Below are 21,609 nucleotides of genomic sequence, written 5' to 3' on the forward strand. Positions count from 1 at the left end.
GCTGTTCATTGCTTCCCAGGGCAACGCTGACCCTGTGAGCTGCATCTGGAAAAGAGCCAGCACTGCCTGAGAGGCTGCAGTGTCCCGGTCCCTGGCACAGCGATTGCTGCCCTGCGAGCAGGCTGAAGTGGGCTGGATTAGGCATGATTCCTGAACAGTCCCGTGGGTGGCTCAGGGGAGATGGCCCTGTGCTAACCAGCTCTTGAGGCTCTGCCTTGGCAAGGTCTATTAAAGGTAGGAGAGCCTTCACCTTCTCCGTGGGCAGGGCCGAGCTTGTGCATCCGCAAGCTGGCAAAAAGTTAGGATGCAACAGAGGCCAAACAAACACATCTGGGTCTCAATTCTGCCTCCTGACCTCCTTGTGGTACCAGAATCTGTCTGGGCTGACTCTCCACCTTCCTCCAAGCCCTGCTACCAGCAAGCTCCCAGGGAAGTGACTCAGTCAGCCCAGCTGGATCAGATGAAATGAAAAACATAAACAGAGGTTGGTGTGGGAGCAGAGGAGGTCCCACTTGCCAGCCCAGTACACGTGTTGTTCAGGAAGGATAACAAGCAATCCACAGCTCCTCCAAGCAAGGACTCCACACAAGCTGGGGGCTCCCAGCCAGGTCTGTTTTGGCACAGAAAGCCATCAGTGAGGGCGAGATGCAATTAAGCGTTGCACTCCCTTGCTTGCTGGTGCTCCCTCACCTCCTATCCAGACCAAGACCACTATGTCAAAAAGCCTCCTTGTAGCCAACTTCAGTCACAGTCATTCACTTACAGGGGCAAAATTAAGGGACTCCCTGTCAGATGCCACACTTCTTCACAGCAGGAACCAAGAGCAGGGTGAGCACAAAGCTGAAACCTCCTGAGGGCAAAATGAACCCTCCCAGTCTAGAAGCAGGATTGGCACTCCCAGAGCTTTCTGTGCTCCCACCACCGAGGAAGGAAGGGCTGTCCCAGGCCATGGCTGAGGGCATTCTCAGCTCCTTTAGAAAATTGAAAATCCCCGCCTCATTTGCCCTTCCGTAAATGAGAAAATCACTGTGCTAACTCAGGGTGCCACTGGAACCCTCGAGGAGCAGGTGCTACATGCCCAGGGGCAGCCAGGTAGCCTGGGTACCTGCCTGCAGAGGACAGGCACTTGGGTCAGAAGACCTTTCCCCTAACCAGCCTCCACATTGGCAGGGAACGAGCCCAGGGTGCATAGACAGGTCATTGCTTTCCAGGGAAGCTGGGACTTGTTCCAGGGAGTTTGGGACCAGGGGTCTGGGACTCGTTCACTATATGTGGGCCCTGCTCTTTTGCCAAGTGGATCTAGCGCCTGTTGCCAGCAGCGACCAGCAGCTTGATGCAGCACAAGGTGGTGGGGCTCAGATCCGAGCCAGGGATGGGGTCACCCGCCCAGGGCCAGCTCCGAGGTGTGGTGTGCCGTACCGGCGGGGGGGCCCTGCCCCGCAAACCGACAGCGGGGAGGAGAGCAGCGGGGAAACAGCAGCTTCTGTTTCTGCGGGAGCCTTGCCTGGAGTCGTTATGGCAACTGCGCCGGCAGGAGCCCGGGCCGCTTCTCCGCAGGGGCTGCCGGCAAAGAGGCGGACCCTGCTCGTTCCCCGGGGCTACGGGGGCAAGCGGGGCACCGGCGGAGGAGCGGAGCGCGGGGAGCCGTTGGCGGGGTGGGGGGACGCGGGCTGGGGGCGGCAGGTGGGCAGTGCTGTCCCAGATCGGTACCACGGCCAGCCCGGTACCGGCGGAGGAGCGGGGACAGCGGCGGCCGGTCGGGGGTGCTGTGGGACCAGTGAGCCCCGGGGACTGGCCTTTCCCGGGGGTGCCTCCGCTCCTGCGGGCGGGGAGGGGGCGCAGAGCCCACCGGGAGAGCGGCGGGGCCGGGCAGGGGGTTTGGGGATCCGTTCCGGTCCGGGGGGGTGCTGGCGGGGCTTGGGGGGCGGGTCCGGGGGGCGGGTCCGTCGCTCACCGGCAGCGGCGGGTCCCGGAGGGTCCCGGCTCCGCGTGGTGCTGAACGGACAGCGCCGCCGCGCTGCGCATGCGCGGGGCCGCCTGCTGCGGGCAGGGGCGTGCGCCGGGGAGCGGGGGCAGCCGGTGTGCACCGGGGCCGCCGCGGGGCTGGAGCAACCGGTGTGCGCTGGGGGACTGGGATCGTGGGGAACTGAGACGACTGGTGTGCACCGGGGATCTGGCGTGCGCTGAGGGAACCGGGATAACTGGGGAACTGGGACGGGTGGTGCGCACGGGGAGCTGGTCTGCCGGGGCCGGTGTGGACGCCGCGCCGCTGGGAGCAGCCTCCCACTGACGCACCGGTGGGACCTGTGACCGCCGCGCCCCGCTGGCCCGCCCGCAGCGCCGGAGTCACTCCCCGCCCCCCCGAGGGCTGCCGTTGCCCGGGGACTCCCGCGCCTGCCGCCCGGTGCCCGGTAACGCGCCCGCTGCCGCCGGGGCGAGGTAAGGCTGCGGGGCCGGGCAGGGACAGGCGGGGGCGGGGCGGTGGGCACGCGCGCACTTCCGCTCGCCGGCGTGACGTCACGCCGGGACGCCGGCGTCGGGGGCGGGGCGAGGCGCGGCTGTATGGAGCGGCCGGCGGGGCGGCAGGTACTGGGCCGGGGGCGGCAGGTACTGGGCCGGGGCTAGCGGCGGGGGGAGGCCACGGCCTCCGCCTCGCCACGGGGCTCTGCGGGAGGGGGGTGTCTGTGTGCAGGCCCCGGCGGGGCAGCCCGGAAGCCGGGCCTGGGGAGGGCTCTAGTGCCAGGCTGGGGGGAGATGGCCGCGGGCGAGGATCCCCCCAGCTGCCAGTCCTGAGCCTCACCGGCTCCTAGAGCCGCGGCTCGGGGGCTCCGGGCTGCCGGCCCCCCTTTGCTCCTTCCCCGGCTCGTGCCCTTCCCCTCGCCGGACGGGGCCTCATCTCCGTGGAGGTGGCGCGTCCCCGCTCCCCGGGGGGAGAGGTCTCTTGGGGGGAGGCCGGAGCATTGTTGCTCCCCACGGGAAGGGGCAGGTGCCTGCCCGCTCCCCCTCGCGAGGTGCCCGAGGGGCTCAGCTCTGGATGCAGGGCACCGGCTGCCAGGTAGGGTGATGCTTAGACATTAAGGCTGGGCACAGCCACCGTGTGGGTGATGTGGTAATGCTGCAGCAGTCACTTGCCACCCTGCTGAGGGACAAAGGCTGCTCCGTAGGGAGCTGGTGGAAAGCCCCACCCCGGCTGTCCTGCAGGGCGGTGCAGGCGGGTGGACTCGGATGCCTGAGCAGTGAACATGCCAGGCTGGGGAGGAGGTGACGCAGGTGGCAGGTGCGTGCCCTGCTGATGGGTAGCCAAGGGGTATTACCCTGTGGGCTGACTGTGGGAGACGTCGCTGAGTCTTTCTTTCTGGCTGTTCCTCCTAGAGGCACCTGGCAGTAGGTGTGAGGTGATCTAGCCTGGCTTTTACCGTAGCCTGGCTCCCTGGCGTCTGATGATGAGTCTGACCCCCTCCAGGGGATGCCTCCTGGACCTGCCCTGGGAAGACATCTTGGTTCCACATATCCTCTGTCATCTGCCACTGCAGCAGCTCCTGAGCCTGCAGAGGGTCAGCAAGTCATTCCAGTCTCTCATCCAGCTGTACCTGGCCAACATGCGCTGCTTTGACTCAAGCCAGGTATTGGATGGCTCTGAGGCTGGGGGAGACGCAGATGTCCTACTGCTCTGGAGCTAACAGGGGAACATCTGACTATGTGGGGAGAAGAAGCTCCTGGCAAGGAGGCTGGTTTCTGCTCAGGAGCTCGAGTTAATGGCTCAGGTGTCAGACTGGACAGATGGGCTCAGGGAGAAGAGGCGGTGATTCAGGGCCCAGCAATGCCACTGTCTTTAGCAAGAGGCCTTGGGAGGAGTGAGCCTGGAAGCTCCACCTCAGCCATTATGGGGCACCAGCTGGCAGAAACACAAGCCAGCTCCAGAGTGGCATGGCCTGTTGGTCCTCACGGAGGTTGTGCAATAGGGTGGGCCTGACAGGAGAACTCTGTGCCTGGTCTTGAGGGAACGCTTGTGCAGGCCCTTGGAGAGACTGCCTGGGACTCAGAAAGACAGAAGTAGCTGCTGTTCTGTGAGGACACAGAGTGGTCTAGCAAAGAGTCTTTAGAGAGCAGAGGTGTGGAGCTCATCAGGAGTATATAAATGCAGGGGTGACAATGGGGGATGAAGAAGCCAGAGGATCTTCTAGTTTGTGGCAATAGCCTTGGCATGAGGGGAGGAGAGCCTGACAGCAGGGTTTGCCCTGGGATGAGAAGAGAGTGGCTTTGGTCACCTCTCTCACAGTCATTGAGAAGAGGGGAGAGAGTCTCTGGTGAGGATCAGGCTGATCTTGAAACCCTGGGGGATGCCTCATTCTTCCTGGGTTCCCCACGCAGATCGGACCTGCCATCCCTAGAGCGGCTTTCGTTAACCTGCTGAAGGACAACGAAGTACTGCAGCAGCTGGCACTCCAGAACTGCGCTGACTGGCTGACGGACAGGGAGCTACTCCCGGTCATTGGGCAGAACCACCACCTGCACCAGATCCAGCTGAAGGGCTGTGCCCAGCTCAGCCGTCATGCGCTGGTGGCCATCTCGCTGAGCTGCCCCAACCTGCGCCGGCTCTCCCTGGCTCATTGTGAGTGGGTGGACAGCCTGTCCCTGCGCAGCCTGGCTGACCACTGCAAGGCGCTGGAGGCTGTGGACCTGACAGCCTGTCGCCAGCTGAAGGACGAGGCCATCTGCTACCTGGTGCAGAAGTGCAGCAGGCTCAAGTCTCTGTCGCTGGCTGTCAATGCCAATGTGGGCGATGTTGCGGTCGAGGAGATTGCCAAGTGCTGCCCTGAGCTGGAGCACCTGGACCTCACAGGGTGTCTGCGAGTCAAGAATGACTCCATCAGGTACTGAGCAATGTGGGGAGCTGGGGTGGGGATGGCAGGTGTCTGGGGTTGGGAGAGGAAGACAATCAGGGAGAAAAGTCAGACTTACTCATGCTGAAAGCAATGCAGTGGCAGAGAGCTCAGTCTGGGGGAGCAGCCACTAGCAGGCCTTTCAGGAGAGGCACTGTGTGCTCCTAACAGTGAATTCCCCAGCACGTCACAGAGGGTAGGTCTGGGATCTGACTGTGTCCCTTGAGTTTCTCTTAGACCACCAGGGTGTTGTTCCTAAAATACGGTATATGTGCGGCACAGTCGTGAGCACTGGGCTGTTGGGAGTAGAGGAGAGGGTGAGTGGTACACTCAGGAATCCTGGCTTGCAACCTGCATGTGCTCTCTTTCTTGGCAGGGTCCTGGCTGAGTACTGTCCCAAGCTGCGCTCGCTGAAGGTGAAGCATTGCCACAACGTGGCTGAGTCCAGCCTGAGCATCCTCCGAAGCCGTGGGGTGGAGCTGGACGTGGAGCCTCCTCTGCAGAGGGCTCTCGTTCTCCTGCAGGACGTGGTTGGCTTTGCCCCTTTCATCAACCTCCAGATCTAGAACTGCTGCTTCTGGGGAGGGGGGGGACTGACATGATGCTGGGATCCCGGGAGGATGCCGGAACCGGCTGCTGCAGAGACATGCAGGGGGAGAGGTTGGTCCTGTTGGTGAGGGTGGCCCAAGTGGGGCTCGCTCTTGCCTCGGGGGCTGTTTAGCAGCCAGTGGGTGTTTGCAAATGGACTTCGTTGGTGCCTCCAGGGAAAGTAACTCCCTCTGCAGTGGTGTGGAGAGAGCGAGTGTCTTGCAGGAACACCATGGTGCTGAACAGGCCTTGGCCAGGCCAGCTAATAGATAGGATTTATTATTTGTTGTATTTTAAATCTCTAAGCGGCAGCTGTCCAGAGAGCAGGAGAGTGTTTGATGAGGACTGTCCCCTGGGGTGGGTGCGCAGGGCGTGCCAGCAGAGCTGTGGAACAAACCACGCCAGCTGGAGCAGAAAGGAGAAAAGCCTCCAGCCCTCCTCCTGGGAAAGGGCAGGCCCCTCTGGGAAGAGGGCAGAGCGAGCCCAGCTCCAGCCTGTGGCCACTGGCCAGCCTGGCACCAAAGGGCTGGCATGTCTCTGGTGTAGGCAGTGTGTCTGTCCAGGCCTAGGGTCCTGGTTTAAGCTGGTGCAAAGTGGGAGTTGTTTTCAGGGGGAACACGCTCCTAACTGCACTTTCACTGACAGAAAAACACCAAACCTAGCTGTGCTGTCACTGAAAGCAGTTGATCATTGCCATTTGTTTCTTCCAGCTTCTGACTTAACATTTTGGTTGTGCCTAGCCCTGCTACTATATCCTGCTCCATGTTGTGTGGCTGGAGCTTTGGCATGCAGTGGTGGTTGGAAATGGCAGGAGTCCTGGCCATGCTGCCAGCTGGAGTTCATGGAGTGCTGCAGGTTGTGTTGGCAGGAGAGCCTAGTTCTGGAGTTCAGCCTCAGCCCTTATATGCACTAGGTGGTTAACCAAAGAGCAGCCACATCTTGTGAATGTGATGAAGAGAGTAATTAGGGGAAGACAGGATGACCTGGCTCCTATCTTTGGCCCCAGGAGGGGTAGGAGGCGATGTCCTTAAAGCATGAGCATGCTCCGGCTGAACTACACGCAAACTCACATCATCTTTATTAACACTGGCACTCAATTTAAAGCAACAGTGCACACAGACTTGTAAAAAGCTTGCTGCAAAAGCACAAGCCACATCTTAGATCTAAAAATGTCCCATGCAAGGAATAGCAGAGAATGCCCAGGCCCCAGAGAGCCACTGCGGTGTGTCCCTGGGGACAGAGGGACAGCTACACAAGGAGAGAAGGTTCCTCCTTGTCAACCGGGTTAGTTGAGGAAGCTGAAAGCAGTGTGCTGGCTCCCAGGTTAGTTCCAGTTAGTGGCACGTGGAGGAGTCCCCCTCATGTCTACTGCCACGTGTCCATCCTGCCATGCCTGGCCAGTGAGGTGGAGGTTGAAGAGCAGGAGGACCTGGCCGTTAGTGGAACTTGTACTTCCTGGCAGGTTTGAGGCTGATGTAGGTTCTCTTCATCTCCTCGCTTTCAGGCTTCTTGATGTCTTTGTACCTCTCTCCCTTTGTACTCACCACCTGGTTATCGATATAGCGGATCAACTTCTTGGGAGCCTGGAGAGGAAAGACAACAGTAAGTGGATGGACAGCCGTGCTGCTAGGGAAAGGGAGGGGACAAGCAGAAGCAGAGCTGTGCTCTGGGGGGCAGGTGTAGGAAAACCGAGCTGGGCTGCTTTACCTGTCCCTTGTGTTGGGAATCTTGTCCAAAACTAGGAAGGAAACTGTCTGATGGCGGGGAGAGCAGGAGCCATGCTAGTGAGGAATGGTACGAACTGACAGACCCTGCAGCACCTTAGCTAAGCTAATCTTCCCTCTTTGCTGACTAGCAGGCTCTGTGAATGGTCCTTGTCTTTGGCCTGCCCCTTTGCTTTTTGGACAAAAAGCAAAATTTTTAAACCTTGTTGCCAAAGGACATTCAAACTGCTGGTGAGCTGGGACTGCTTTTCTTACCTCTTTGGGCGGAGCTGGCCGATGTGTTTTCTGATCGTCTGCACTATCCACCATCATGTATCTGGAACACAAGAAGCGTTTAGTGAACACCGTAATATGCATTGCCTGGGGCCATTCACAGCCTATGTCCTTTCTCCCCTGGCTGGCTTGTGGCTGTGCAATGTGTCCTACTTGCTTAGATTGCAGCTAGAAGCACTTAACATTCCCCTCTGGATCAAAAAAGCAAGAAGTGTGTCATTCTTATGGTGAGAATCCAGCAGGATTCTCCTGGAGTAGCATCCTTGGCTGTATGTGAAGGGTATTGGAAAGCTCGGGCTGTTGGGAATGCTGATATCCCCTGCAGAACTGAGAGAGTTGCTGAGGTCTGGTGTGCTCTGCCATTGGGGCAGCTTTGCTCCTTCTCAGCCTGAGTGATGGCAGCCAAAGGAGACAGAGGTGATATTACAGGACCAAGCTAGCTGCTTCTGCCCTGAAGAGATGGTGTTCTTTTCACACTCCACCTATTACTTCACTACAAAACAGGTCTGTGCTGGAAGCAACTTCATAAAAGCATCACCTCATTCCCTGTGTGACTGAAACATCAGGGCCCAAGCATTTGCTTGCTGTACTGCTGGGTTCCTACTCTTGAGACTTTGGTGCTGATTTAGTAGGTGGACAGCACAGCTGACCATGACTTCTCCCTCAGTAGCTAGCGTAGTTGTTCCTGTGTATCTTCAGCTATGGTGATCTGCTCTCTGTACCTGTGCTTGAGTAACGTTTAAGTACAGGACGTTGCCAAAATGTCATTAAAGTTCCCAGAAACCTAACTAGCTGCTGGTGTTTTTTTGTTTCTCTTGCATGTTATTCTGAAACAAGCCTGCACAGGAGACAGGGAGTGCTAATTCTGCCTGGATGCCATTCTGCCTTGCTTTATCTTCCCTAGCCCATCGGCTGTTTATTTTGTCACTGGGGAGGATGTAAAGTGGTGGAAAAGATGTGGATGGTTAGACAGAGGGAATCTGCATGCCTGCAGGAGGATACTCGTGAAAGCTGAGATCTTAAAAGTGGATCGATGAAACCACAGTGTGTGTTCTATTGAGAATTAAATGCTTTTGGAAATGAATAAAGGTAAACCAATCTAAAGCCATTTTCATTCCCAAGAAGTCCATAGGGGGACTTCAAAGAGGTTTCTTTAAATGCATTGAATTCACACCTTCAGCAACTGAGATTTAATCTTCCCAGTGTTGCTGTACAAGCAGTCTCAAAGATATCTTTAGCCTTCTTTGGACTGTCTCCAAGGATGGAAGTATGAATGAGCTGCTGTAGTTCTACATGTCACCTGAGCTGCAGCATGATGTTTGTGCCTTGAACCTTTAACCGGGACCTCAGCTGACAGTACTGTGACTTACACTATACCTGTAGGAGGCTGAAACCTCACACGCAGCCAGTGCTGTGACCCAGCTGGTGCAGGTAACCTGTTTCTGTGCCAGAGCTCCAAAAGAAACACAAACCTGTTTTTTCCCACCTGATAATTATATTTGTGCTTAGATGTGTTCAGCTATACCCAAATCAGCTTCACAACATCCTTTCTGAGCATCATACACCCCAAGTTCTTTATAGACCACGTTGTCATTCTGACCTTCCCCAAACTGCCACCTCCTCCTTTACTGGGAGCAGAATAAAGGGTTCTTTGCTACTGGCTACTTACTTCTCTAGGATAACCTGTTTTAGTTCCTCGTGGTTGGGCGCTCTGCGGGGCCGTGCCAGTTCCTGGGAGGAGACAAGGTAAGTGCGTGAGTAGCACACACAACACGTGGGGCGTACAGCTACCCCCCTGCTAGCTCGGGGAGCTCAGCTGATGGTGTAGCACTCCAGCCCCTCTGGGAAGGGGGGCGCCAGCCACAGCTCCACTGTGGAAAGTTCCTGCGGTCAAAGCTTCTGCTTGCAGCAGACAGCTGGGACACCTGCGTGTGTCTGAGCTCTGCCCTGCTTCTTGGCCCACTGCCACCCAGCTCAGAGTACAGTACCTTCACACTCGCACCTGCTGGGCCAATTTCCACCTTCTCCTCCACAATTAACTGCACTGCCTCCTCCAAGTTCCCCAAGGCCATAGCAAGTGCCTTCTCTGCCTGGCTCACGGTACAAGCTGGAAACATCTCCAGTAGCAGCTCCACCCCATCCTTCAAGTCATCGCCTTCCTAGTTGGAGCAAGAGACAGAGGTAAGTTGGGGATGCAGTAAGAAGAGGGTTATTTAAAAGGGCCTCTCTGGTTTTGTGTTGTCAGGAAATTCAGCCTGCCCTTGGTTGAAGGTTCTCTCTCATTACAAGCGTGACTAAACCCCATTCCTGAAGCTAACAGGATTGTACCTTTGTAAGGCCAAAGGACCACTCTTCCTTAATCTCCTCCCCCTGTATTTCAACTTTCTTTAAAGTAGGGTTGCTGTGAACTGGCTCACCTGTGTGGCCATGCTATGTGTCTCCTTAAGAGTGAGCTTTTTGGATGCTGTGGTGCAAATGCTTAATCTCCCACTCACCTTGTGAAGTGATATGTGCTTTGATCAGAAAGGGAAGGGATTGCTAAACACAGTGACCTGTGGCTACATCAGAAGGCAGCACAGCAGCAGCAGCGTTTGCTAAAAGGCTGTGGACACAGAATAATTGCGCCGTGGAGCAGGAAGAGATCAGTACTGAAGCAACAGCAAGCAGAGCGAAGGAGAATGGGTGGGGGCGCAGATCTGCTAGGTGCTGGAATGCCTGTAGCATGGGTCACGCTGAGTGGTGTTGCAGGACCGGGACTGCTGGGCCAATGACTCAGTGCTGTATAGCTCAGTAAGTGCACAGCACAGAAGGTCACTGAGGGAGGGCCCAGCATCTTCAGGACTGACACCCAGACACAACTGCTTCCTATGCAGATACAGTGTGACAGTGATCATGCTATCATGATCCAGCGAATGGTGATCCAGCTCAAACTGTGGACTGAGCCTAGGGGAACAGGGTGAACCTCAGCTAGTGCTGCAGAGGCATCCCCGTGGTGCTGCTGTGGAATCTCTGAGGGCATTGGGACAGGCTCTCTCAAACATCACTCTTGCTCATCCTTTCCAGTGGCTGGAACGGATGAGACAGAGCAATGGCTCATACTCCTCTGTCAGCACATAATTTTCTTTTTCCATTTACTGACCCAGTCTTGCTCAGGCCATACAACGGAGGAGATCACAGACACCAGTGATGCTGTGTCACAGCCTATGCTGCAGTTCCTTCTGGAACTAGAAAATGCCCTCAGGCGGTGCTGGCAGGCTAGTGCTGGGGGACCGTCCCCAGTGCTCCTGCTCCTCTGTGGGGTGCTCATACCTGGGCCTCGGCGCCGTCTGTTGGAGCAAACAGCCTTTCCCTGTTGCATGCTCCTGCTCCAGGCTCCTGGCCCTTGGTCAGGTCTTCAGAGGGTGCTTCACTCCTGCTTTCCACCGCCTTTTGACCAGGTTTTTCTTAAAGACATAGTGATATCTCCTGAGGAACTGTCCCACTAAGGCTAGAGCTCTGTGCTTTCTGTTGGCATTAGATTGCTACTGCATTGTGTGCCAAAGCAAATCCCTTCTTAAGGGACACGACTGGGAAGCACTACTGTTCCTCCTGCCTTCAGCGAGGACAGCTGCGGCTCTGCTCATGCTGACCTGCAGGAAGATAGTGCTAGCACACACTGCAGTGCCCAAGCACTGCATTTCCAGGCCTTACCAGGCATGGGCTGCTTGCAAATTCAGTTCAATCCTACCTGTCACTTGTGGCTGTGGATACTTACAGTATTTTTGTTACATTCCTAAGAACTCCCCGGTGTTTGCTCTAACTTTGAACTTAAGTGTAGTTTTGATTTTAAATTTGGGAATACACTCTGGTAGTCCCCAGGCTGTATGTAAGCCAGCTCATCCTGTGATCAGGTTACTCATGCATTTCTCTTTACAGGCTCTGTGTCAGTGTAAGAAGAATCACTTCACCTCTGTTCTGTCCTCTCTAGAACGGGGATGGTGCTTTCCTTTCATACTCTGGCTATATCAGGATCCTCAAAGGGTAGGATGCACGGGACCAGTGCAGAGCAAATAGATTTTGTCAAGTTCAAGAAAGCAGCAAGTAAAAGACAGGACTGTCTGTTCTCTGCCGTGTTGCCTTCTGGCAAGACAGCAGTTATGTTACTCGATAAGCAAAACCCAGACTGATATGTCCTGAAAAGTTTAATATTCAGGCACTTCACCTGTCTGTTCTTTAATGGGAAGTATCTTTCACGCTGATTAATACAGCAATCCAGCTGATCTGTGAATGCAGAGGTTAGAAAGGAACACTGGGATAATACAGTCTTCTGCAGTCGTGCTTAGTGCAGGTCAAAGTACATCATTGCTGATTTTGCATTTGTGCCAGGGTCCATGGGTGAATGGGAAGTAAGCTTGGAGGATGCTTAAAGTCTAGAAGTGACACATGTCATCAGCTAGATTCTCTATTTGATGATGCACCTGATATGGGCTGCCCAGTGGTAGTGTTGCCTAGGCAGATGGCTATTAGAGGCAGGCAGAAATCCTCACTTTCAGAATTAACCTACAGTAGAATTTCAACAAGCAGCCCTGTGTCCGCTATTTCTTCCTTATTCCTATGGATTTGATTGCAACAGAAGTCTTTGGAGATCTGATAAACTTTTTCACACCAGTATGTCTTGGACAATATTCTATATGACTCAAACTCCTGTGTGCTGATATCAGAAACCTGACTGAACTTTAAAAAAAAATAAGTCAATCAATTCAGACTACCTTATGAGATCCTAACTGTGGCAAAGATTGTATTTTATCCTGTGACATTGCTCAACTTAAAACACTAAGACTGAAAATGTGCAGAATATACATTCTCGTGCTGAAATTGTTTGTGTAACTCACCTTTGTTGCGAGCTTCACCAAGCCTTTCTGAGAGGGAGAACATCATTTCACAAACATCTTCACTGCAAGAGACAGAAGCTGCATAATTAGTGTGAGGAGTAAAAGCAGTAGCCTATCCTTCTCGCCTATCTCTTCATAGAAAGACATGGTTCGATGGGAAGCCCAATAAAATAAACTGGTATTTCAGATGGTCAAGGACCTACTTGCAAACTACACCGGGATTACTATTCAGGCAAAGACTGACTTAATCATAATGTCACAGATTTGGTACTAATACATCTTCAACTGGGTATAAAAAAAGACTTTATGGTACTGAGGGGCTTGGGTCCAGGGCGCCGGTGCATGGCATACACATACAAAGCAGTAACATTCACATACCTGTGGATTTCTGCAAAACCAGGGATATATGCCTCCATCATTTCCACAAAGGTGTCCATGTCAAAAGTCTCCTCGGAGGACTCTGGTGAGCCCAGCTCTTCTAGGACACCCGTGATATAAGAGAAGAAAACATCATCCATCCCACTGGAGACAGAGAGAACACAGGACACGGCAGCAGGGTCAACAGGCCTGTTTTTTATCTCTCTTTCTCTCCATTCCTATTCCCTCTAACATTATGTCTTCCTAATAAAGCAGCAGAAGGACCTATGTGGACTGTATCTTTTGGGTAGGTGCCACCAGTAAAGCCAGGTAGCAGGTGGTCAGTAGCTGAGTGGGAAGCATTTACAGATAAAATACTGCATGCCGTCTTGCTTCCTGGGCAGCACTGAGTGAAAGCCCCAGCGTGTGCCCAGAAGAGGCTGTGCTCCTGTAGCTGCTTCAGCTGAGCTAACCAAAACATTCCAAGTGCTCAAACCCTGACTTTCCCATGCTGACTGGTGTTTCAGGTGTGGTCATCTTATTCTGTCAAGTTGCAATTTCTATGGGATGCAGTGTTCTCTGCTTGTTGCTCTCCACACTTGTATCACTGCTGCCACCGGCTGCAAAACCAGCTGCTATGCTCCAGCCCCAAGGTGGCTTTATCTTTGCACGCAGGCACAGTTCAAAATAGGGAGAGCCCTGACATAGCATTATGCTGCTCAGAAAGCCCTTTGGGAGCACTGTGGAATGAAGGGAATCCCATATTCTAATGTGTATTACTGGACAGGAAATTAATCATCTTGGTCATCAAAGAAATGACATTGCTAGATTATAATGTTAAACGATAGTTGTTCAAGCATTCCCATCAGAGCCTGTGGAAATTATCTGCATCCTGGATCTAACTTAAGTAAAAGCAACACAAAGTACAGGAAAGCTAGAGTTCAGTATAATGCGTAGAGGGACAATTAATGCAGAGTTCAAGCTAGAACAATGACACTGGATCTTCCTATCTCAACATACCTGAGGTCTGCTGCAGGGATGTGGGACTGGATGAAGCGTGTCAGTGTGTCTCGAATGATTCTTTCAACCTCCATGTCTTTCTAATCCTTTTTGTCTAAAAAAGAGGGAGAAAAAGAAAACTCCATGTAATTTCAAAGGCAAGAAGTAGATCAAAATATCAACAAGATTAAAAGGTAGGCATGGTATAGGCAAGTGTGCTCTTCCCATCAGAACAATTCACAAACTTCTCCAATATGTCTTGTCCTCCCTGGGTAAAAGCAGGCAAAGATATCCGCAAAATGCAGCAGTACGAGGATCCACTGGAAGTACGAGCCCAAAGCAGCCCAATATCTTGGGCCTCTCCTGTTTGTGTTGATGCTGGCAGTATGCAGCTGTACTGTACATTTAAAATGTTCCCTCCAGGAAGCAAAGCTGTAAATGCAGATGTGTCCAGCTGCAGGACCTCAGAGATACCTCCTGAGCTTAACACTGTGCCGTCTGGCGAGGAAGCAGTGGGTAGTGGATTTGCATGCTCAGTGCAGAAAGGGGTGGACCTTCCAGCTAAGAGCATTCACAGTGATGCTTGGACTCAGGAATGAGTAGGAGGAAGGGTAATGTCTCCTAAAGAACGGACAACCTAGAGCATATTTTACAGGGAAATACCAAGCAGGGCACAGACAACTAGTCTGCCAGCCAAAATATCAAAGGTCTCCAGGTCAGGCATGGACTGCCAGTGGAATCCTGCCCAAACAGGAGCCCGTTGTTGTCCTTGGTAAATGAGCCATTCTGCAGTTGATGCAGCTGCAACAAGGGGCGCTTGATAACCCAAAACTCAGGGGAGTTCTAAGAATCACAGAGCTCCTACAGAAGCAATAGCAGAGGGGGGCTGCCCACAGCCCTCCTTCAGCTATCAGTACTGGGCCTGGACTGAATCGTGTAGAGAAAAGCCATTCCTTAATCATTCCTTCCCCCTGGGGTCTACAAAGCTGCTGGGTGGACAAACTCCTGCTGTAAGCACAGAGTTCTTCCGAGGAAGGAAACTTGCTGTGCGTATAGAGAAACTGATGTGGCCATCAGCCAGAGAGCTTCCAAAGGTCATCATGCTCCCACCAGTGCAGCTCCCTCATTCCGACCACACCAGGACCTGACCCGGTCTGTTTGCCACAGAACTTGTGGAGCAGTCATGTGGGTTGCTGAGAGACAATTCTCATGGGAATCAAAAAGGTTCGGCATTTCCCGAGATGAAGCTTCCAGAGCTATCAGGATATGAACAAAACCACCCCACAGCAATCAGCACTGCTCTTCCAGGACCTAGAGAGAACCAAAGTCCAGCAGCCTGTTCACAGGTCCACCTCCAACCCTGGGGCCCGTGCAAGCTCTGCACAGCACTTGGCCACCACTGCAGGTGCCAAGAGCACACATGCACTCCTCTGCTTGTGGCTGGCCCAGGGAGCATGCCCAAGCCAGACGGATCTGCCTTTGGCTATGGCCACATTGAGGTTCTAGGGATTCAACTCTCAATATTGAGGGAGAAAGTTGTGACACAGGCTTACGTAAAAGTGCTCTGCTGGCTATATGGCATCCCACATTGCACCTCCCTGCAGTGATTCCCCATCCAAGATTCCCAGTCTGTGCTCTTCTACTCTTCAGGGCTTTGAACAGGTTTTGCTACCTGAAGGACCACCTCTTACTGAATCCCTGTGTCGGTGCCATTCCCTTAGGGCAGTAGGGAGACAAATATGGAAAGAACCTCACAGCAGCAGGACACAAACAGTGAGACATACTCATATAGAAGAACTGCCCCAATTTTCACTGTGTTGAAAGCTAAGTGCAAAAGCCATCTAATCAACTAAACCTTCCTGCAGCTACTATTAATATCAACCCTCCCACTGATCTAGATCCAGTAACTGAAAAATAAAACAAACCCTTCTTTACGTGTGCCTCTCACTTGAGGAAATGAACAGTAAGTTAAAAATGCCATATCACTATATGACCAACATACACCGCATGTGCGGAAACAGCCAGAGGAAGCATCATCAGAAAGGATTATTTCATTGCTGTTTCTGTCTTAAACTAAAAAAAATTCGTTGCCTCCTGTAATTTCAATTAGAAAATTCCCATTTCACAGAATTAGAGGAAAACAACAGCCCAGAGTTTTTCAGGTAGGTGCTCTCCATGCAAACACCCAAAGAGAGCTCCTGAGCTCCTGTGCTGCTTTTATTTTTCAGCCTCACCAGGATCCTTTGCTTGCATTTTTCTCACTTTTGCAGATGTCATGGCCTGCAAGTGTGGAAGCTGGATGTAAAAACAACCATGTGTAAAAACACCTTCCTGCTGCCCATTTGTAGTTTCTGTGCATTTTTTGTGTTCTCTAGTGGTGTGACAGAACCAGGTCTATCTTTGTCGTCTTTGCAACACACACAGCAAAAAAGGTGAGCTTTGTTCTACCCTTCTCAGACATCAAAAAGCCAATGGTAAGATTCTGAATCTCACTGTTGGCAAGAATACTGTCTTAAGTAGCACATTTCCCCCCCATTTTAAGCTGAATCTGCAAATGCTGGCTACAACCAAGCCCCCTGAATTTGCAAGTACAAGAAAAGTAATTTTCTTTTTTACAGAAATCAAGGATGAAAAATCAACATATAGCAGTCAAAATGTTCTTACTACAGTCACTACAACACTTATTTCTTTCTTCCTCAGAGTCTTCATGACACCCTGGGAACTGGAAGGCTAAAACATTTTGTCCATTTCCGTGAAACAGGCCCATGTTCTATAAGAGATAACTGTATAGTAACCAATAACATTTCCTGACAACCTGATTACCTGAACAACAGAGCACAATTCACCATGTCAAAGGCACTTTTGTGAGGTCCATAAATTAGCTGCTCGTAATTTATTCTGATCAATAGAACAGGCAAAGTCACTCACCTCCTTAATCAAAGGCACTTGCAGGCAACTGTCAGACTGGGACAAGAGAAATACAGAAAACTAATTCAGCAACAGGAGTATCATAGCTATGGCCAGCCACAAACTGGTGTTGAATCCATTCCCTGACCTCTGACAACCACAAGAAATGTTGCTGTGAAGCATTTGAGAATATTCAGGTATTTTCCTCTGGAGTTACCATGCTGTATCTGAACAAAATCTATTCCCTTGTGTCTGTGAGTGGAAAGAAGGCAGCAAGTTTTAACCATTGGATATAAATGGTTAAATGGTATAAATCTCTGGCATCTCAGAAAAATCCATCCACCAGCACACTTGGATTTAAGGTTTACATACAGAGACGGCAAGCTGCCACCTTTAGCCTGCCTTTGAAGACAGGAAACCCTTTGAATGACAACAGCATAGTCTTACACTGAAGGACAGAAAGCAGCTAAGTGATCAAGTATTTCTTCAAAGGTCAGACATCACCCTTTCACCTGAAGAATCCATCTCTGCTCCTATAAAACAAGAGGCAGCAAGAGAGACAAATGCACTTGCATTTCATCACTTACTGCCACAGGGGAGAGATTTTATTCCCCAGTTAAGGAGACTGTCCTTACAAAACTTAACATCTGGGGGATCTGTAGCGCACAATGGTCTTGGCCAAATGAGGCTTGTGGAAGACAAGTCCTGAAGGTCCTCTGGCCTTTCAGATTCAGTGGGTATTTTCTTGGCATAGAGGGAGCTGATTAAAAACCTTTGTACAAACATTTTAAAATAGATTCTTCAAGGAACAAGCTGATGTTGCTGCATGTTCCTCCCCACACAGCCAAGACTGTAATTACATAACTCAGGACACCAAACCACCTCATGTACTTTACCTTCAAATACAACATTTTTCCAGTGGTCACCTGCAATACTTAAGGGGGAGATTTACTAGAAGGGCTTATCCTACGTGCACAGTTTTGTGGAGGAGTGACTTACAATGCACAGAACAATCTGAAACCCAAAGGCAGGAGAAATCACTCTCCCAGGAGCTCAATTTTACTGAAAAGGTGTTGCCATAATTTTATACTTCCAGCCATAATTGCAATGTGGATTTTAAGATCACTTCAGTACTTGTTCGCTGATTCAAACACATCTATGAAAGTCCTTCTGTATTTCTTGTCATTATAATGTGGGCTCTGCTTAACATGTTGCACAGAATCTATTTTTTAAGATATATGGTCAAGAAATGGTATTCCTATTGCTCTGCCCTCAGCTAGAGCCTCACAGTTTTGCACTGTCAGAACAAGACACCTTTACCCCTTGAAAATCCCTGTCACTTCTCAGACAGTCTTTAAACACCAGGGTTTCTTATTAAAGAGTGAGCAGTGGAGCACTGTGTGTCATCTCATTAAGACAGCCTTCGTTTCAAACATCAGGAGTACTTACTTGATCCACATAATATCACGTGACATATGTATTTCCTTACCTCAGGCAGAGGAAAGTGGCGTCAGTTCTCAAAAATGTGAATGCGAAAATTATTCATTTTCTGTACTAGATAGTTTGGCCAGCAGCTCAACAGAGTTTGCCACCCTACTGTCTGTCTTGAGAACCTGGTAATCTCCACCACCCTTGCATTTTCCTTCCTAATATGTTAATGTCAAATTTGGAGGGTTTTTTTTTTAAAATAGCTGCAGAAATAATACCGCTCTAGAAGTACCATTAGCCTTGTGGTGTCTGAAATATCTACGTATGCTATATTAAAAAAAAGTTGGCTTCTTTTTGCACAATTCGTATGAATCTGTCTTCCTTAAAAAAAAAAAATCTGAAATGTTTGAGTACAAATAGATCATTTCTAAAGGCTCTTTCAACTCAAATTTCAGTAATCATTCTCAAATGGTCAATGTGATGAGATGGGAATGATTGATTGTGCCTTGGACTTTATATTAACAAGACAGACTTGAGGGGAGCAATTTAGGAAAATGTTTCTGAGCTAAGAGGAACTGCCATTTGGACGTATATCAACTTTTATGAGATCATAAATTTGCCTACCAATGAGCTGAGGTTTCTGCAAGTGGAAGGAGATGGGTGTTGTATGCCTTGGACGTTTCTCAGAACAGATTAGAGAAAGTTTAGGTAAATCTGATCTGGCTGAGGGTCTCACTAAAACACCTTGAGAACATTCCTTTAGCTCAAGTTTCAGTAATTATTTTTAAGCGAGTAAGTAATGGGACAGGGATGGTTCACTGTGCTCTCTCTGAAAACTTTTTATAAGGAAGCACAGAGCACACCTCATGCAGCTCTGTGTGTCTGTGCCCGCGTGTGCCTGTGCTTGGGGAAGTGCGGATCCTTGGGATATAAGGAGCTCTCAGTGTAGCCTCAGAGGAAATCTCTCAAAAGCTGTATCTGCAGGACAGAGAGCGAGCTGTGGCTATATTCCACCGAACTACTTTACCTCCTGAAACTTTGCCAGCTTAACAGAAAACTTTCCAGGCTCAGTAACACCTTACAGACGTAATTTCAGTGCTCCTATTTTTTTTTTGCTTGCTAAAGAAGTCCCTGAAAGGACTTTCACGGTGTGGTTGCTATGGGAAAGCAGGCTGAGGTCACTGTGCACGTTAACACAATTAACTGCTTTAATACTCTAACATTAAAATAAGGCTTTTGGTAATAACTTAGTCCCACTAAATTATAGTAATACAAGATAGTAATGGCAATGGCCAGACTCTCACCTCCCTCCCAGATCTACGCTGGAGGGCTGCATTTGTGTGGTGCTCTGCTGCCACGAGGCCCTTACCTGAGCTGGCGTATTGCCTGCGTGAGGACCTCGGCTCACGGCCAGTGTTCACGAGTCACGTCAGTGCCTGCAGAAGAGTCGAGGGTCCATCCTGTGACTGCTCAGCCCAAGCCATGAATGAGGGAGTCCTTTATGAGAAAAGAAAGTTGAATTAGCTGCAGCACAACAGAATCATTCTCTGTATATCAGTGTCTTTATGCTTTATGTCACTAGTGACTGTCTCCCATAATGCAAAGGGTACATCTTTATCCTTTGGAATAACATGTACTATATGGAAGATCAACTTAGATGACAGAACAGTGTATTTGTCAGCTTCCAATTCACTGCCATGTTGGGATGTTTTTCAACACGTACAATTTCTGTAGCAAGGCCCGCAGTGGTCTCTGAACATCACGGATGAATTCCAGCGGCACTGGTGGCCTCATTGCCACTGTGAAGAACTTGTTTCTGGTGGCTTTAACAAGACAGACCAGAAAGTGAGCACTGGGTTTCCCTGCTGCTGCTTCAGTGTCCTTGTGGCACATCCCCACTGCCAGCGCTCCATCAAGCCCCATGCTCCAGATCCCATTGATTCAGAACTATAACATCAAAATCATAGAATCACAGAATGGTTTAGACTGGTAGGGACTTTAAAGATCATCTAGTTCCAATCCCCTGCCCTGGGCAGGGACACCTCCAATTAGACCAGGTTGGTCAAAGCCCCATCCAGCCTGGCCTTCAACACCTCCTGGGATGGGGCATCAACAACTTCCCTGGGCAACCTGTTCCAGTGCTTCAACAACCCCATAGTGAAAACTTTCCTCCTGATGTGTAATCTACCCTCTTCCAGTTTGAAGCCATTACCCCTTGTACTCTCACTACGTGCCCTTGTAAAAAGTCACTCCCCATCTTTCCTGTAGGTCCCTTTTAAGTACTGGAAGGGGCTATAAGGTCTACCCGGAGCCTTCTCCAGGCTGAACAGCCCCAACTCTCCCAGCCTGTTCTCATAGGAAAGGTGCTCCAGCCCTCTGGTCATCTTCATGGTCCTCCTCTGGACCAACAGGTCTGTGTCCTTCTGATGTTGGGGGTCCCAGAGCTGGACGCAGTGCTCCAGGTGGGGTCTCACCACAATGGAGCAGAGGGGCTGAACCACCTCCCTCGAGGTGATGCCCAACTACGAGCTGAGCAACTCCGGGCCGTTAATTACTCTCGCTGTCCCCGCTCCCCCTCGCTAGCGGACAAAGAATCACCTCAGGGGGCGACGAGAGAATTCGTCCACGGCGTGCCCGAAGCAAACTCAGACCGACCCCCCTCGCCGCCATGCTCCCTCTGCCCCCTCCCCGACACGGCAGGCGTTCTATCCCTCCTCCCCGCACCTGCCAGGCACCGGGATTGAGCCAAACGCCTGGGTTTCTCCGGCTCCCGCGCTCGCCGCGGCGGCGGCCACACAGGGCTGCAGGCTGGCTCCTTGCAGCGGTGCCCCAGAGGAGGCCGCCGCCGCTCCTCGGGTCCCGGCCCGCCGCCCCAGGGGTTCCTCCGCTCCCTCCCCTCGGGGCCAGGGGTCACCTGATCGCCCGCGCGCCCCCGCCGCTGCCTCGTTCCCTCCCGGCGCGGTGGAAGCTCAATCACGGAGGCGGGTGCGGGAGGGCACAGCGGCTCCCTGCGCCGCCATCTTGGTTGTGGGCAGGAGCCGGCGGGCGGCTCCCCCTCAGCGCCGCGCCCGGCGTCCCCGCGAGCCGCGGAGGAGCTGGCGTGGCTCACAAGCACCGGTGTGCCCCTGCTAGTATGCGGCCTGGGGTCCCAGGCGAGCAGGGAGCGGGGCAGCGCCTGAGGGGGAAGGCAGAGAGGAAAGAAAAGCGGGCGCAGGGTGGCAGCCACGAGCGCGCCCGGGCCCAGGCGGTGGAGAAGCGCCTTTGTGAGGCCCGGGGACACGGCCGCGCTTTGCGGGGTCACCCTGGTAACGTCCAAGTGACATTCCCCTCCCTGCCAAGCGCGGGAGACGTGTTCCCCGAGGAAAATAGCACGTTTTCAAGTGTTTGGGCATGGCCGCCCTGCTCCAAGGGGTGTCTCTCCTCAGCCGAAGCTCTTGTGGGGCGGAAGCCCCCTTCGGGGGACGTTCCCCGAGCCGCCGCCTTTGCTAAAGTTGGGAGCTGCAGGCAGAGTCTCCTGCCGCCATTTCCTCTTCGGCTTATTCCCTTATTCCGGCGATGTGGAGGACGGCTGCGCCTTGG

The 21,609-nt window shown here is 52.2% G+C and overlaps 3 protein-coding genes across 10 annotated transcripts in view; 1 reads left to right on the forward strand and 2 right to left on the reverse strand.

Moving 5' to 3' along the window:
- PSD (pleckstrin and Sec7 domain containing) overlaps positions 1-2,018 on the reverse strand; it is a 48,260-nt gene extending 46,242 nt beyond the window's left edge. For both annotated transcript variants that reach the window (XM_074589851.1, XM_074589850.1), the window contains exon 1: positions 1,955-2,018. The gene's annotated coding sequence lies outside the window, so the exon portion shown is untranslated. The remainder of the gene's footprint in view (positions 1-1,954) is intronic.
- Positions 2,019-2,042: 24 nt separating this feature from the next.
- On the forward strand, positions 2,043-8,256 carry FBXL15 (F-box and leucine rich repeat protein 15). Of its 3 annotated transcripts, none has more exons than XM_074589872.1 (4): positions 2,043-2,439; positions 3,373-3,623; positions 4,372-4,874; positions 5,260-8,256. In XM_074589872.1, the coding sequence occupies exons 2-4, from the start codon at positions 3,441-3,443 to the stop codon at positions 5,447-5,449; spliced, it is 876 nt and encodes a 291-aa protein (XP_074445973.1). In that variant the 5' UTR covers positions 2,043-2,439; positions 3,373-3,440; the 3' UTR covers positions 5,450-8,256. The 3 variants fall into 3 exon arrangements, with proteins under 3 accessions (XP_074445973.1, XP_074445975.1, XP_074445972.1); XM_074589874.1 differs by having other exon boundaries at positions 2,052-2,439; positions 3,464-3,623; XM_074589871.1 differs by lacking the exon at positions 2,043-2,439 and adding an exon at positions 2,525-2,586.
- Positions 6,527-21,314, reverse strand: CUEDC2 (CUE domain containing 2). Of its 5 annotated transcripts, XM_074589867.1 has the most exons (11): positions 20,877-21,254; positions 20,755-20,805; positions 19,400-19,527; positions 13,717-13,810; positions 12,718-12,861; positions 12,340-12,401; positions 10,778-10,911; positions 9,457-9,627; positions 9,138-9,199; positions 7,451-7,511; positions 6,527-7,054 (listed from the first exon to the last, which is right to left on the reverse strand). In XM_074589867.1, exons 4-11 carry the CDS (start codon positions 13,788-13,790, stop codon positions 6,908-6,910), a joined length of 855 nt encoding a protein of 284 aa, XP_074445968.1. In that variant the 5' UTR covers positions 13,791-13,810; positions 19,400-19,527; positions 20,755-20,805; positions 20,877-21,254; the 3' UTR covers positions 6,527-6,907. The 5 variants fall into 5 exon arrangements, with proteins under 5 accessions (XP_074445968.1, XP_074445966.1, XP_074445967.1 ...); XM_074589865.1 differs by lacking the exon at positions 20,755-20,805 and having other exon boundaries at positions 20,945-21,314; XM_074589866.1 differs by having other exon boundaries at positions 20,755-21,302.
- Between the last annotated feature and the right edge of the window lie 295 nt (positions 21,315-21,609).

This window comes from Larus michahellis, chromosome 6, assembly GCF_964199755.1.
Source record: "Larus michahellis chromosome 6, bLarMic1.1, whole genome shotgun sequence".
Taxonomy (NCBI): Eukaryota; Metazoa; Chordata; class Aves; order Charadriiformes; family Laridae; genus Larus; species Larus michahellis.